The 16,151-nt window shown below is 48.1% G+C and overlaps 1 protein-coding gene across 1 annotated transcript; it reads left to right on the top strand.

Moving 5' to 3' along the window:
• Positions 1 to 7,959: 7,959 nt before the first annotated feature.
• C21H2orf50 (chromosome 21 C2orf50 homolog) lies at positions 7,960 to 14,213 on the top strand. Its single transcript, XM_036171328.1, has 5 exons — positions 7,960 to 8,039; positions 8,131 to 8,351; positions 11,143 to 11,182; positions 11,912 to 12,127; positions 13,381 to 14,213. The coding sequence occupies exons 2-4, from the start codon at positions 8,137 to 8,139 to the stop codon at positions 12,101 to 12,103; spliced, it is 447 nt and encodes a 148-aa protein (XP_036027221.1). The 5' UTR covers positions 7,960 to 8,039; positions 8,131 to 8,136; the 3' UTR covers positions 12,104 to 12,127; positions 13,381 to 14,213.
• Positions 14,214 to 16,151: the final 1,938 nt, after the last annotated feature.

The raw sequence follows: 16,151 nt of genomic DNA, 5'->3' as shown, positions 1-16,151 counted from the left end.
AAATGCCCTCAGTTCTTGCTAATAATCAAAGGAAAACTTCGGGTGCTCTTCCTCATCCGAGACAGAGATGAAGACGTGTGGATCTTGGCGACATCTTCCTTGACTGGAGTACCAAGATAGCGTGTGGTCTTCTGACCCCCAATGTCCACCCCAAAATGCCTATGTAACCAGCTGAACTTCACAAAGCAGTTAGCACAGTTTAGTGAGAAACACTAGCGAACACTCCCAACCTAGAGTATATTAAAACTGTTTGTTTTGTTTTGTTTTGTTTTGTTTTTGAGACAGGGTTTCTCTGTGTAGCACTGGCTATACTGGAACTCACTCTGTAGACCAGGCTGGCCTCGAACTCACAGAAATTCTCCTGCCTCTGCCTCCCGAGTGCTGGGATTAAAGGCGTGGGCCACCACTGCCCGGTAACCCTGGTGTAGTTAGAGTTTTCCTGCCTGGCCCAGTCAGGACAAATCTCTCTTACCCGCCAGTCCCACAGTCGCTCAGACCCAACCAAGAAAGCACACAGAAACTTACATTGTTTACAAACTGTATGGCTGTGGCAGGCTTCTTGTTATCTACTTTTTCTATCTTAAATTAACCCATTTCTGTTAGTCTATACTTTGCCACATGGCTTGTGGCTTACCGGTGTCTTTACATGTTGCTTTTCATGGCGGCGGCTGGCGGTGTCTCTCCCCAGCCTTCTACTTCCCAGAATTCTCTTCTCTCTCGTCCCGCCTATACTTCCTGCCTAGCCACTGGCCAAACAGCATTTTATTTGTACAGAGCGATATCCACAGCACCCTGGGGCCACCACTGCCCGGTAACCCTGAGCTTCTGATGCTCAGTCTCCGCCTCCCACGTGCTAAGTTTGCTGACTTGTGCCACCAAGTGCAGTTTATACACTGGGGACAGACCCTGGGCTTCATCCATGCTAGGATTCATCCACAGCTCTACCAACTGTTATTTTAATGTCATAGCTGTCGGGGAATTTTTTAACCATCTCCCAGATGTTTATTGGAATGAAATTGTACAATGTCCACTTGCTAAATGTGATCTGGGTGGTTCCTGGGGGGACATGACGGTTTTGGTTTAGTTTGTTTGATTTTGAAATGGTCTCCATAAATAGTCCAGGCTGGCTTAGACTCCACAATCCTCCTTCCTCGGCCTCCTAGGGCCTGGGATGAAATCTGAACCAAAGCAGACTAAGAGATGATCAAATTTATAATGGATCTCAGAAGTCTGACCAGAAAAGCAGGACAGCAAGTGGGATTCTATTACAGCAGGCTAGCAAACAGATTCATAACCCAAGAGAGATTTTAAGGGGTTATGTCTGCTATCTAGTAGTCCTTCACAATGGGCCTGATGGTTGTAGCCAAACCTAGGCTAACCCAGCTTTATGGACTCGCAATACCATGCTCTCTTCTACCCAATGAGGACCATTTTTCAGAAGTTAATTAAGATTCTCATGACGTGTTTAGCTTTAACTCATAGAGAAAAAGGCATCACAGTAGTTGGGTGAGGGGATTCATGCATGGGGGAGGGGTGTGCTGAGGCAGGGGGATCATGAATTGGAGGCCACCCTGAGGTATATAGCAAAAGCCTGTCTCTGAAAAAGAATAACATTAAGACTTGATTAAAATGTGTTGATCCAAACCAATTGTACCGAGAAGAAAAAACACAAGAGCGTATTTTGAATTATTAAATAATGTAGGTCTTGAAAAAATATTCGCATGCTTCACAGAAGCAGTGAAGGAAATGAGAGTCCTCCCACAATCCCAGTCCCTAGGGATACTCTCCAGATAAAGGCAGTCATAGATAAAGGCAGTCATAGATAAAGGCGGTCATCACTCCACCATCTCCCTGTACATTCAACATGTATGTATCAGAAACAAACACACATGTTAACAGAGACAGAGACATGGGAGCTGAAGAGGACCATTTTAATAAGTGAATGGAGTGTGTGGGCTGATTTTCTTTCTTGTGATGTTTTTATGTGCATGTGTGAGTGTTTAAATGAGTTTATGCATACCACATGTGTGTACGGGTACCCCAGGGACCAAAAGAAGGTTTGGATCCCCTGGAACTGGAGCTACAGGGTATGTGGGTTGCCTGATGTAAGTCTTGGGGACCAAACCTGAGTTCTCTGCAAGAACAGCAAATGCTCCTGACTGCTGAGCCGCCTCTCTGGCCCTTGCTTCCTTTTCTGCATTACTAATACAAATAACATTGCATAGAATGGTCTAAAAAGCTGCACATATGAATGAGTTTTTCTACAGAATAAATGCTTGAAAATACTAACACAAACAGAATCACTTGCCTGTGGTGGTTTTCAAGTATGTCTACAACTTACTTCACACTTGTCCCATCACAGGTGGATTATCAATATTATTAACTCTTCCTTGAATATTATGGTGTTTTGAATGAAAATGATCCCCATATGCACTCGGGGTGGGCTTTGAAGTTTCAGAAGCTCAAGCCAGGCCCAGTGGCTCGCAGTCTCTTCCTGCTGCCTACAGATGCAGATGCAGAACTCTCAGCTCCTTCTCCAGCAGCACATCTGCCTGCGTGCTGCCATGTCCCACCATGATGATAAAGGATGGAACCTCTGAAACCGTAAGCCAGCTCAACTAAATGTTTTCCTTTATGAGAGCAGCTGTGGTCATGGCATCTCTTCACAGAAATAGAAACCCTACCTGAGACAATTATGGTTTAAAGTACTGGTTTCCAAGGTATACAAGATGGTAGAAATGACCCAAAATGGCTGTTGTAGTTTAGTTAGAAAGGGTATATGTCTTCAGCTTGGCTCTTTCCTGCTCAAGTACTTGATGTCTTAATTGTCATCTTGACAGGTTCTGAGGTCACCTGGGAGAGACACCTCTGGCAATGTTGGTGAGGGCATTTCCAGAGAGGTTCTGGAGGGCAATGAGGAAGACACTTGTGCACTGAGCACAGTTCCCAGCAGCATGCTTAGTGCTAGGCTCCTCAGAACTCCATGACTTCCCTTCAATCACTGCACTTGGGAGGCACAGGCAGGGGATCCCTGTGAGTTCAAGGCCATCCTGGTCTACAGAGGGAGCTCCAGGACAGCCAGGACTGTTACACAGAGAAACTCTGTCTCGAAACAAACAAACAACTCCCTGATTCATTATTTACAATGACATGGATGGAACCAGAAGACACCCTGCTCAATGAGAAACACCAGGCACAAAAGACTAACACCACAGGATTTCACTTGTTTGTGGCATCAGAGAAGTGGAGAGCAGTGGGCAAGAGTTGCCAGGGGCTCAGGATGGGGAAAGCTGGGTGACATCAATCGAAGGTACCAAGGTGATTAGACAAAAAGAATTATTGTTGGTTTTGTGATCTATTATGTAACACAGGAAATAGCAAAATGTAAACTGTACATTTCAGAGTTGCAAACAGAGTAATTTTCAATGGTCTCATCACCAAAAAAAACGATGTGCTTGAAGCTCTGCTCTGATTCCTCATACCTACTCTGGCATGTGTGTGCTTACACCTCAAATAAATAATAAATAAATGTAGACTTTGTTAGTTATTTAGCGGTGCTCTTACCCCGCGAGGAACACGTCCCAAACACGACAAATCCACAGAAGAGCTGTTTATTAATAGAGGATAGAAGAGACGTGATAGGCCTGTGTGAAGCACACACATGAGTGAGGAGAGGAGAGAAGAGAAGAAGAGGAGAGAGAGGAGAGAGAGAAGAGAAGAGAGACCTGTGCAACATGGCGCCGGCTTTTTAAAGAGTGAGCCGCACATGCGTACAGGACCGCATATTGCTGTGGGATGTTCTGTATGTCAAATGTGTTGCTCTGATTGGTTAAAATAAATAAAGTGCTGATTGGCTAGTAGCCAGACAGGAAGGATAGGGTAGGCGGGACAAGGAGGAGGAAAAGGTGGGGAACAGAAAGGCTGGGAGGAGACGCTGCCAGCCACCGCCATGAGAAAAAAGACATAAGGTACTGGTAAGCCACGAGCTACGTGGCAAAGTATAGATTAATAAAAATGGGCTAAAAATAAGAGTAAAAGCTAGACAATGGTAGGCCTAAGCTAATGGCCAAGCAGTTTAAAAAATATAAGTGTCCATATGATTATTTTTTATGTGGCTTGTGGGACCACAGGGGCTTGGCGGCACCTGGAGAGAAGCTCTCCAACTACAGCATGTGGCTACTGCCATGGAGTCCTAGCCACGAGAGATGTTCTGACCTGGAAATGGCTATTTTGAACTGGAAATAACTAGGCGGTCCGCCGGGAAAGCCCAACCGTGTGGACATGTTGTGATTTTCTATCAGACTTAACAAAGAGCACCATTTGAGACGACGACGGACATGCTAATGTGTTCCCCATCCATGTAGAAGGCTTCAAGCCAGCTCTGGCCTGGCCTCAGCCCAGGCTCCCAGGAAGCTGTGGGTGTTTGCTCAGAGCTAACAAGCGTACATCTGGGAACTCTTCCAATAGACTTTAGAAATAGCTAAAACTCCCAAGTTGGGTTCATTCTGTGTGTCTTAGAGGAGACCCTAGCGAGCCCTCTTCACCTGGCCTTTGACTCTTCCTGACATGACCCTAGGATGAATTTTCCACAGCTGGCGCTGGGTGTCTCAGGGTAAGTGGCCTCCCGACTCCGCAGATCTCACCATGACCAGAGCTAATCACGGAAGACACGGTGCCCTTGGGTTCCGTGGGGCCACAATCAGCCATCAGGAAGCCAGGAACACAGAGCAAATCCATTCAGAAAGCAATCATGTTGAAAGTAGAGGAATTTGACTGTAAAATAGCTAGTATTCAGAGAAGAACCCATCAGCTGGCTTAAGAGCACATTCCTTGGCTTTAAACGTTAACTTCCATGGAAATAGCCTCCATACTCGCTAGCAATCTGGCCATGAGAGCTAATCTAACTGCCTGACCAGCCACTTTAGTGAGTACTGTTGCACTTCCTGTCGCTAGAGAACATGGACAAGGGACCAGAGCCGAAGCATCCAAGCAAACTCGCTGCCCCTAACTGCTGAGTGCCATGGCCCACGTCAGCCTGATAAGGACTTCCCTCAGCACACAGAAAGGACCTTCTAGGGGGCAACAGCTTCCATTCTCTTCAAGAAAGAAAAAAAAAATCCTTGGCCTCCAAGTTCAAGGCCAGCCTGGGCTGCAGAAGGAGTTCCAGGACAGCCAGGGCTACACAGAGAAACCTTGTCTCCACAGGAAAGAAAGAAAGAAAGAAAGAAAGAAAGAAAGAAAGAAAGAAAGAAAGAAAGGAAGGAAGGAAAGAAAGAAAGAAAGAAGGAAAGAAAGAAAGAAAGAAGGAAGGAAGGAAAGAAAGAAAGAAAGAAGGAAGGAAGGAAAGAAAGAAAGAAAGAAGGAAGGAAAGAAAAGAAAGAAAGAAAGAAGGAAAGAAAGAAAGAAGGAAAGAAAGAAAGAAGGAAAGAAAGAAAGAAGGAAAGAAAGAAAGAAGGAAAGAAAGAAAGAAGGAAAGAAAAAGAATGAAGGAAAGAAAGAAAGAACAAAGGAAAGAAAGAAGGAAGGAAGGAAAGAAAGAAAGAAAGAAGGAAAGAAGGTAAGAAAGAAAGAAAGAAGGAAAAAAGGTAAGAAAGAAAGAAAGAAAGAAAGAAGGAAAGAAAGAAAGAAAGAAGGAAAGAAGGAAGGAAGGAAGGAAGGAAGGAAGGAAGGAAGGAAGCAGAAAGCTCCCGGCTGCTATGGGAACATGCGGTTCCCAGATGCACTCTTGACATCTAACATGGTGAGGACCCATCTTCACAACACCGTGCAAGGACACAGCTGGCACCCCAGACTCAAGAGCATCCATGAAAACCTGCGCAGTTATGGGAGGAAAGACAAATGGCAAGTGTCATAAATCATCACTCTATTTAAACCCATGTGTAAGCATCACAGCTCTGAGAGGAAAGGGATCCTGGCGGTCCAGAGCCAAGAAATACCACAAAGCCCCACTGCACAACAAACCTCACACAAGGTTTATTGGGAAAAACACAGGAGGGTGGCTACCTCTGCTCAGGAGAGAAGCAGTAGAGAACTGAGTGGGAGGCAGGCTTATACAGGGTTTCTTGGGGGAGAATTTTTTCCAGGGTGGAGATTTCCAGGGTAGGAACTGGTGGGATTTCAAGTCCTGAGTCTGGGTTGAGCTCAGGGATTGGTTGGATTTTGAGCTCAGGGATTGGTGGGATTTCAAGTCCTGAGTCGGGGGAGCTCAGGGATTGGTTGGATTTTGAGCTCAGGGATTGGTGGGATTTCAAGCCCCAGAACTGAGCTCAGGCTTTTTACCCTACACCGTGCTCCCAAGAACACCACACTTGCCTCAGCCTCTTCCTCATACCAACACCAAAAGACAATGTGTAAGATCCTTCTGGAAAGGAAAAGTATCAGCCCAGGACCCCCAAGACCACATTCTCAGCACAAAGATTTATTTGTCCCAAAGGGACAGAGACAGGAGACAGAGGACAAGGGTGAACAGGAAGGGAAGAGGGGACAGAGGGGAATGGATATTTGTCTTTGTGGGACAAAGGACTGCCTCTGGATAGAGAGGAGACAGATGTGGCCCATAGGAAAACGGCAGTTTATAAGGGGAAAGGGGAAATCCAGTGTTAGGATGAGGGGTCTAATTTTAACTGTGCGTGTTAATTAGGTGAGCCAAAGGAGAGCTTTTGATTCCTGGACTTCAATAGTTTGATAGCTGATGTTGGTAGTCAGTCCCAGGAGGAAGTAGCCAAATAGGGAATCTAAGAGATTTTAGCAAGGCAGAGGGTATGCCGAGAAGGACAAAGCCTGCCAGAGCCATGCTTGCCTGCCCCAGTTGGCTAGAGTCCCTTCACTTCCTGGGTCTATCAACAAACCCTTCCAGGAAGCACCGTGCCGGTGAGGAAGAAGGGCACCATGTCTGGACCAGAAGAGACGGGAGTGGCTGAGCGTGGCTGAGTTGGGAAAAAAGCTGCTGGTGCCACTGGGGAAGCTGGACTTCTTAGAGTAAGAGGAGAAACTGAAGTGGGATCCACACCAGGACTCCTACCCTTAAGTCCTCAGTGTTCCCTTTATGACGAGCTAAACTCAAGGCCACCTGGACCGTCGCTGTTGGATTCTTACCTGCAGGCTGGGCTTTGGAAAGCCTTCCTTCTGGACTGGAGTGTGACTCTGTGGTAGAGCATATGCCTACAAGTGCTGCCCTGGGGTGGTTGGCCAGATCAATGATAAGGCTCCGTGGGCTCTCTGGGCTTTCAGAAGGAACATACATTGGTGTCCTGCCTAGTTTTATGTCAATTTGACACAAGCTAGAGTCATAGGAAAGGAGGGAACCTCTACTGAGAAAAATGTCACCATAAGATCCAGCTGTAAGGCATTTTCTAATTAGTGATTGATGGGGGAGGGCCAGCCCATGGTGGGTGGTGCCATCCCTAGGCTGCTGGTCCTGGGTTCTGTAAGAAAGCAGGCTGAGCAAGCCCCTCTCCATGGCCTCTGCATCAGCTCCCATCTACAAGTTTTGCGTTCCTATCCTGCCTTCCTTCAGTGATAGACTATCATATGGAAGTGTAAGCCAAATAAACCCTTTCCTCCTCAAGTTACTTTGGATATGGTGTTTAATCGCAGCAATAGAAATCCTAACTATGACAATTGAAAAGATGTCTTTCCCCCTCTCGCCTCACCTCCCTTGTCTGTCAGTCAAGGGGCCGCCTCCCCGGGAGCCTGCGGTGTCCACCAGGAGGCAGCACAGGATCGTGCTCCCGCTCACCTGCTGCACGCAGCTCTCTGGAGCACCGCCTACTGGGGGGGACCCAGCGACACGGTCCCGCCCTCCGGCCCAGGGGAGGAGCTGGACAAAAGCACAAGCCGGTCAACACCCCACCGAGGGGCTCAGATGTCCTCAGCAAGTACGCAGCGGGTCCGCCCCTTCCCGTGTGCACTCGGGAGCCGCCTGTTCCCTGGGCGACAGTCAACAACAGGCAGGAAGGACCGGAAAACACAGCTGGGCGCAGATGCTGCCCCAGCCTGGAGAGTTTCTGTCCCATCTGTCACTCTGAGCTCGGGACGAGGTAGGAGGACCTCGTGCAGGCTTTCCTGGGTTAAGACGAGAATCTCCACCAGTCCCTTTTCTCTCTTTTCTTCCTCTCCCGCTCATTCCAGTCCCCCATGGACAGCCAACACGCTGGGCTCCCCAAAACCACATCATCCGGGTACCGATTGCCCCCTACCAGGCCGCTTGCCTCAGTTTCCAGGGCCCGAGATGGCCCCACAGCAAGCAGGGGTCTTGCTGGTGGCTGCCAGGGTACCGCAGTCCTGGGTGTGCAGCAGGACCAGCTGTGGAGAGAGCTCGTGGAAGCCGAGGAGCGAGGCCAGCGGCGTTGGTGAGTGTCTTGCCCCGCCTCCCTTCTCCCCTTGCTTTCCACACCTCCACCTGCCTTGGAGTCTGAAAAGGTGCTGGGCAAAGGGAGAGTCACGCCCAGACTGGGTCTGAAGCAGCCGCAAGACCCCAGGGCCTCAGTCCCAGCAGGGGGCTGGGGATATAGCCGGTGAGAGGGCTCTGGTCCCACCTCCCATCTCACAGCAATCTCTCCAGCTGACATGGCAGGCTAGATGGGAGGGATGCTGGCCTGGGGGTGGGGGTGGAGGGCCTCCTTCATGCCTTCGGTCAAGGAAGGATACCCATGAGCCTTTGTGGGCAGCCAGGGGAAGCTGGGTAGGTTTGGCCAGGGTGCAAGGGGGCCCCCCTTCCAGGACTCCAAGAGAAGCAGGTAAGCTACACAAGGACGGCCTCTGAGCTGTATGCCCAGTGTGAGTTTGGAGTTCGGAAGACAAAGTATGTGGAAGGAAGATGGCCGAGAACGACCACCCGAGCAGCTGGGAAAATCTAGATGAAGGTTTTCCAAAGGCGCGCGCTGTCCTGAGCTTTGCACACGGTCGCTCTCCAGTTTCTTTTCTTCCCTCTTTTAGTCTGGCCATCAAACTCAAGGCTTTGTATAGGCAGCAGGCACTCTGCCACGGAATTCGTCCACATAAGCAAACGTCAGAATTCCCTTCTTCTTCGAGGCAGAGCAATATTCTATTGCATGGATATACCACATTTTTTAAAATCCATTTCGCCTCTCATGGTTTCCACATTTTGACTGTTGTTACATGTGTCCCAGCAAACATGGGAGAGCAGATTTCTCTTCAAGATCTGGCTTCCCGCCTGGCAGTGGTGGCGCACACCTTTAATCCCAGCACTCGGGAGGCAGAGGCAGGCGGATCTCTGTGAGTTCGAGGCCAGCCTGGGCTACAGAGTGAGTTCCAGGAAAGGCGCGAAGCTACACAGAGAAACCCTGTCTCGAAAACAACAACAACAACAACAAAAAGATCTGGCTTCCCATCTTTCAGATACATATTCAGAAAGTGGAATCAGAAAGCAGTTCTATTTTTGTCCAGAGGGACTACCACACTGTTTTTCAGAATGGCGGCACTACTTTGCATTTTCATTAACAGTGTGCCAGGATTCCAGTTTCTCCACAGCCCTGCTGATGCTCATTGGTTGTTTTTGGTGCCTCCCTGCACCCCTCATTAGGTGGTCAGAAGCACAGGCCTAGGCTGGCAACTGGCAGTAGTATTGGAGGTAGCTCCCCCAAAACTGTACAATCTGCCGCAGTCTCTAGGCAGATGGAAACGGGATTGGAGCGTGCTCAACTGTGCCTGACGTTACAGAGTTATAGAACTGCTTTCAGGCTACCCGGGGTTTCCCTGTGACTACCTGACATCACCTGTCTTCTGCATTGGTTGCTGTGTGGGAGCAGAGGAGAAGCACAGATACAGGCCATTCACCTCTCCACCTCCCCCAATGTGGCCTGAAAACAGGAAGTGAGGTAAAAGTCTGCGTGGAGCAGGCAACTTGAAAAAAACACTCCCCACCCCTCTGAACCCCCCAAAATGACTTCATTAAAATATATGTAGACTTAGCTGGGCAGTGTGATGCACACCTTTAATCCCAAAACTCGGGAGGCAGAGGCAGGCAGATCTCTGAGTTCAAAGACAGCCTGATCTACAGAGCGCATTCCAGGACAGCCAGGGCTACACAGAGAAACCCCATCTTGAAAAACCAAAAATGAATAAAGAAAAAGAAAGAAAAACAAAAATAAAAAGACAGAAGTAAACTTGATACTGGAGAGATGCCTCAATGGTTAGCATCACTTGGTCTTCTTGCAGAAGACCCAGGTTCAGTTCCCAGCACCCACGTGGTGACTCACAACCTCCTATAATGAGATCTGGTGCCCTCTTCTGGCCTGCAAGAACATGTGTGGGCAGAACACTGTATACACAATAAATAAATCTTTAAAAACAAAACAAAACACCATAACTAAGGCAGCTTATAAAAGAGTGTTTGATTTGGGGCTCATGGTTCCAGAGGGCTACAGTCTATGACCATCATGACAGAGAGCATGGCAACAGGCAGACAGGGATGGCATTGGAGTAGCAGCGGAGAGCTCACATCCACATTCAAAAGCCAACTGGGAATGGCATGAGTCTTTTAAGCCTCAACGCCTGACCCACTGACACACCTCCTCCAATGGGTCCATATGTCCTAATCCTTTCCAAAGAGTTCTACCAACTAGGAATCAGGTATTCAAATACATAAACCTATAGGGCCATTCTCATGCAGACCATCACAAATGGGGAAGGCTCAAGCCTGTGATCCCAGCGCTGGCAAGGTAGAGACAGGAGGATCAGAAGTTCAAGGTTGCCAAGGGTGGCAGTGTACAGCTTGAATCCCAGCACTCAGAGGCAAAGGCAGGCAGATCTCTGTGAGTTCAAAGCCAGCCTGGTCTACATAGAAAGTTCCAGGCCAAGGCAAGGTCATCTTCAGCTACATAATGAGTTCTAAACTAACCTGGACTAAAACAGACAAATAAGAAACTTGAAGTGTTAAACACATTTGCAGTAAGAAGAATTTGTGGAAATTACAAAAACAAGATAGAAAAGGCCACGGGTCACTCTGTGGACTGCTCCATAAATACAACAAGGGACTTGGCATGGATCATGGCTACATAGCATTTGAACTCCTCCATGGCAATATAAAGACTTAAAGAGATGGTGAAAGTCAATCTTCAGAATATTCCAGAAAAAAAAGAAAGAGAAAACTCACTCACATTCCTGTGTTTTCCTTTCCAGGGCTGAGAACTGGGGTTTCCTGAAAGACTACGACCCTTTGGTAAGGCAGCATCCGCCCTCCAGAAAACTGCTTGCAGCATGAATATCTTCCTTCATTTAACTGAATTTATTGAGTACCTACTCTTTGCTCTGTGCTGGAGTGAGGAGCAGAACAGAATTGTTTAAGTAATTCAAGGTCTAATGGAAAAGGAAATATTTATATAGAACATTTAGAAAAAACAATTGTATATGCAGTTGTAGGAGAGAAAGGGGAAGCTGGAGGGTTGGTTGTTCATGAAGTGGGAGCTGAGAACTGAATGCTTGATATTCAGAGGCTAAGCCACCTCTCCAGCCCTCCGAGTTTTACTAAAAATAAACCAGGAGCCGGCTGCTGCACACATTTACTCCCAGCACTCTGGAGTATCGTCCAGACCAGCCTGATCCTTACAGCAAGTAGTAGGCCAGCCAGGGCTTCAGAGTGAGGCCTTGTCTCAAAAACAAAGCAACAAGAACAAGTGACTTCTTGCCTAGTCGAGGAGTCTGCTCAACTTGGAGGGATGTGTGCCCCAAGTGCCCTGAGGAGAACAGACTTGAGTAAACGCTCTGAGTCAGCATCTCCAGTTGACCCTCCGCCCTGCCCGAAGGAGATGTTGTCAAGACCCTACCTAGCTCCCATTCTGGGTTCCAGCTCCAAACTGGGATGTGAGCATCCCAAGAACACCTCAAACACAGTGCACAGGTTCTTCATTTTCCCATGGCGCCTGTGACCTGCAATGTCTCCTCTCCTCAGGGAAATAAGAAGGAGCCTGAGGAGCTACCTGCAGATGTACCCTTCTTCTCAGACACGCTCCCCAGCTCCACGAGCCGGGAGGTGGGCAGCAGGGTGGACACGCCCCTGGGGAGAGCCCTTTCGCACATGAACTTCTTCTTCATGGAAGGCACTCGGAAGAAGAAGCCAGAGGATGAGCTGCAGCCAGTGTAGAGATCTCATTGTGGACTGCAGCAGGTGGGTATGGAGTGGATCAAGCCCAGGCAGCCCTCAGCGTGGGTACTCTTGGCTCAGTCCCACATGGGACAGGAGGAGCATTCCAGAAACATTCCAGGATCACAGAACCTCCAGCTTAGGACCCAGGGATTCTGGAAAGAGAACCCAGGTCAGACCATGTCTGGCAGGTTCAGTCTAACCTTATAACCATGAGGTTGCTCACAGCTTCTGCCTGCCTGCCTGCCTGTCTGTCTGTCTGTCTGGGGCAACTCCACCTGACTTCATGCATTGGAAGGAAGCAAGGTGAGCTGGTAGCACACAGCCTTGGGATCTGACCGGAAGGCTCCAGCCTTCTTTCTGGGAGTCTAAGGTCAAAGTGGGGTGTCCTGACCAATCTGAGATCACAGAGCTAGGCCCAAAAGTCACCAGTGAGTGCAGTCAGGAGTCAAGGTCATACTGTGGCAGTATCACATGACCTTGAGTTGGACGGGTACAGAAGGAAATATTAGGGGCTCAGTACAGGTGCAGCCTGTGTTTCTGGTATGAGCATGCTATATGTCACTCTACCCATCACCACCCACCTCCCAGAGAGATATTTCTGTCCAAGTGAGAGTCTAGGAGCGAGAAAGAGAAGTCAAGACTGGGCCTGGAGAGATGGCTCAGCCGCTGAAAGCACTCGCAGGGGACCTAGGTTCCATGCCCAGCACTCACGTGGCCACCTGTAACTCTAGCTCCAAGGAATCCAGTGCCCTCTCTGGTCTCCACAGGCACCTGAATGCATATATATGCAGACACATACACATAATTAAAACTAAAACCAAAAACTAAGTACAGCTGCAGGTGGCTTCACTTGTGCACACTGGAGAGACTCATAAAGACTCCTCTAACCTGTCTCCTGGGACATGGGACCGGGGGCCCTGAACTGGTCCCCAAGCCTACAAGCACAACCACTTACAGACGGTGCAGCATTGAAGCCCATACCCCCCCTCTTCGTGGGTATTTTTCTCGCTATCCAAGAAGCCTGAATGCCAAAGCAAACAGTTGGGGCAGCCTGGTCAATTCCCTGTAATGTCTGACTCAGGGCAGTGGTTCCTCTCCAAGCCTCCATCTCCACAGTTAGAGGATGGGCAGGAAATGGGGGGAGACAGATCTCAAGGCTATCACAGGGGGCTGTTCTCCAGAGCACACTGATCAGCAAGAATCATAAAGTACCAGAGTGTATTGGCCAGCAGGGACCATACAATGCACCTCACCAACTCCTTTCCCATCCACAGACCTTGGCTGGAACACCACACTGGAAAAAGATCTTGTCTACATATCGCTCAGTTTTTTGGACCAACAGGTTCCTGGGGTACAGGGGTCCCTCTGCTCATCTCCAGAGTGCCAAGGGCAGCTGAACCAAGAAAACCTGAAGGAGAGTATGGCATGCCGTGTCTGCATGACTCTGCAGGTCACAGCCAGCCCCTCCACCCCACGTACCACCACCCCCCCGGTCACATCTTTAGGCTCTTCAGGAAGGTGCCTGCTTTGGACCATCACTGTCTCACCCATGGGCTGAGGAAATGGAGATGGAGGATCCAGCCACCAGCATCTTCTCTCTTTGAGACCAGAACAAAGAAGGCTGGATGAGTCAGGCCGCCTCCAGACCTAGGCATGGAGAAGTGGCACCACTCCACGGCATCACTGGAACACCCCAGGGAGCTTTGTCTAGACAGCCACCCAGGGCATCTCAGAGCCCAAAGTCTGGGCAGCACCAGGGGTCCAGAAGGGATGAGGCTGGGGAGCTGAGGACCACAGCAGGGCAGCAGGAGCCCTTCACCCCGACCACTGCATCTCTGAGCATCTCTGCCTCCATCCGCTCCGTGGTAGAAGCTACCTCTACTTCCAGTGACAGGAATGGCCGCCAGCCGTGGAGGCACGGAGTGACCGTAGGGCATCTTCCTGTGCTAGACATGATGAGGTCATGTAAAGGGACACATGAGCCAGCCCGAGAGGTGCCAATCCACCAGTGTGGACACCAAACAATATGGTCACCAAAATGAAGGAGAGTAGAAGGCCAACCCTGGGTACACCCCTGACTCGTGTGTGTGTGTGTGTGTGTGTGTGTGTGTGTGTGTGTGTGTGTGTGCATACGCGCACGCGCGCGCGCGCGCACACACACACACACACACACACACACACACACACACATGTTATTACAAATAATTACATTTTTTTTTAAAGTACTGAACTCTTGAGGATTGTAGAATAAAGAATAGAAATAGACCTAACACTCAGAGCTAATTTAGGTATGAATTAATAAAGGCCATAGAAACCTTTAGTTAGAAATTCATAGTGAGCCCCATCAGTACAAGGGCAGCTGACACGATGCACCACCTCCCAAAATGACACTCTGGAGACACGAGCTGTGTCACCAAGTAGCCCTCCCTGGAGACAGAGGATGTGTGACGTGAGAGCTGCCAGGGAAGGACAGAGACATCCTTGTCAGTCTGTGACAGACCAAGGGAGCGGAGTACAGTCCAAAACCTCAGTCCATTCCTAGGTCTTTAGGGAATGCTATGGGGAGTAAATGCAGATGACAGACAGATGGACAGGGAGCTGCATCGGTGTCATAACCTGTCAATCACGCTGTGGTGGCGTAGAACCCAGAACCCAGCTCTGAAACTGAGCTGGGGTCCGGTAACTGCGTGTGAGGTCTACAAAAACCTGGTCACAGTATGTGTTTTGGACATGCAGTGACCAAAAATTAATTCAAAGTCCAACACAAAATGGACTCCAGATGTTTCTGGCAGTGCTGGCCAGTTGTTGTATCATGTGACTTCACCATAGCTGTGGCTCTGAACATACAGTGTATGTGATTTGTACTGAGCAGTCTGTCACACCACACGACTTTAAAGAAACTCACAGGCTCATGCACACATCTGTGCACACACACACACACACACACACACACACACACAAATTGCTGCTCTACTTGACTCAAGTTTCATTTAAAAAAAAAAAAGATTTTTGGCCTGCGGTTAGAACATTTTCCAACAATTTCTAAAATAGCCTTAAACAGACTGTGCCATTTGGTGTTAGTTATTTATATAAAGGGCAGTCTCTGTTTTGGCAGTTATAAAATCAAAATATCAGAGGGTTGCAGAGATGGCTCAGAGGTAAAGAGTACTGGTTGCTCTTCCAAAGGACCAGGGTTTGGTCCCTGGCACTCTCATGGCAGCTCCTGATTGTAACTCCAGTTCCAGGGGATCCAGTGTCCTCTTCTGGCCTCCATGGGCATCAGGTATGTTTGTGGTACACAGACATATATACAGGCAAAATACCCACAGACATAAAATAAAATAGAATTTTTTTGTAAAGATTTATTTATTTATTATGTATACAGAAGAGGGTGCCAGATCTCATTACAGATGGTTGTGAACCACCATGTGGTTGCTGGAAATTGAACTCAGGTCCTCTGGAAGAACAGTCAGTGCTCTTAACCACTGAACCATCTCTCCAGCCCCTCAAATTTTTTAAAAAGTTTAAAAATTAAATAAAAATATCAGTCAACTCTGAAAATGTTGAAAATGTTCTACTTTCTGTCCTATCAAATATTCAGCCAAGATTTAATTCTTTTTCTTTTTCTTTTTTTTTTTTGGTTTTTCGAGACAGGGTTTCTATGTAGCTTTGGTGCCTGTCCTGGAACTTGCTTTGGAGACCAGGCTGGCCTTGAACCCATAGAGATTCACCTACCTCTGCCTTTCCAGTGCTGGGATTACAGGTATGCGCCAACACCCCCCAGCAAGATTTAATTCTTTATGTAAAAATAAACACAATCACCTCAGTATGCAAATTGACTTTCATTTGTAATAAATTCTAAAATTATGTGTAAACCAAAGAATTATTTTAAAATAAATTTGATTTGCAATCAGCTTGTGTTTGATTTATACAGTTTTTTTTTTTTAATTCAAGGATGTTTTTTTATTAGAGATTGAGAAAAGCAGAGAGCAGGCAAACTGTAAATCTTGGTAAAAAGGAACCATGTCCTTTATTTAGTAAGTAG

The sequence above is a fragment of the Onychomys torridus genome, chromosome 21 (genome assembly GCF_903995425.1).
Source record: "Onychomys torridus chromosome 21, mOncTor1.1, whole genome shotgun sequence".
Classification (NCBI taxonomy): Eukaryota; Metazoa; Chordata; class Mammalia; order Rodentia; family Cricetidae; genus Onychomys; species Onychomys torridus.
This window is presented reverse-complemented; position numbering and strand designations above follow the sequence as displayed.

What these genes read in the sequence shown, in the direction of transcription:
- C21H2orf50 (XM_036171328.1), top strand. Translation starts at nt 8,137, where the DNA reads ATGGACAGCCAACACGCTGGGCTCCCCAAAACCACATCATCCGGGTAC. An exon ending in GAGCGAGGCCAGCGGCGTTG is followed by an intron (nt 8,352 to 11,142) that starts GTGAGTGTCTTG and finishes TTTCCTTTCCAG; the next exon opens with GGCTGAGAACTGGGGTTTCC. An exon ending in TGAAAGACTACGACCCTTTG is followed by an intron (nt 11,183 to 11,911) that starts GTAAGGCAGCAT and finishes TCCTCTCCTCAG; the next exon opens with GGAAATAAGAAGGAGCCTGA.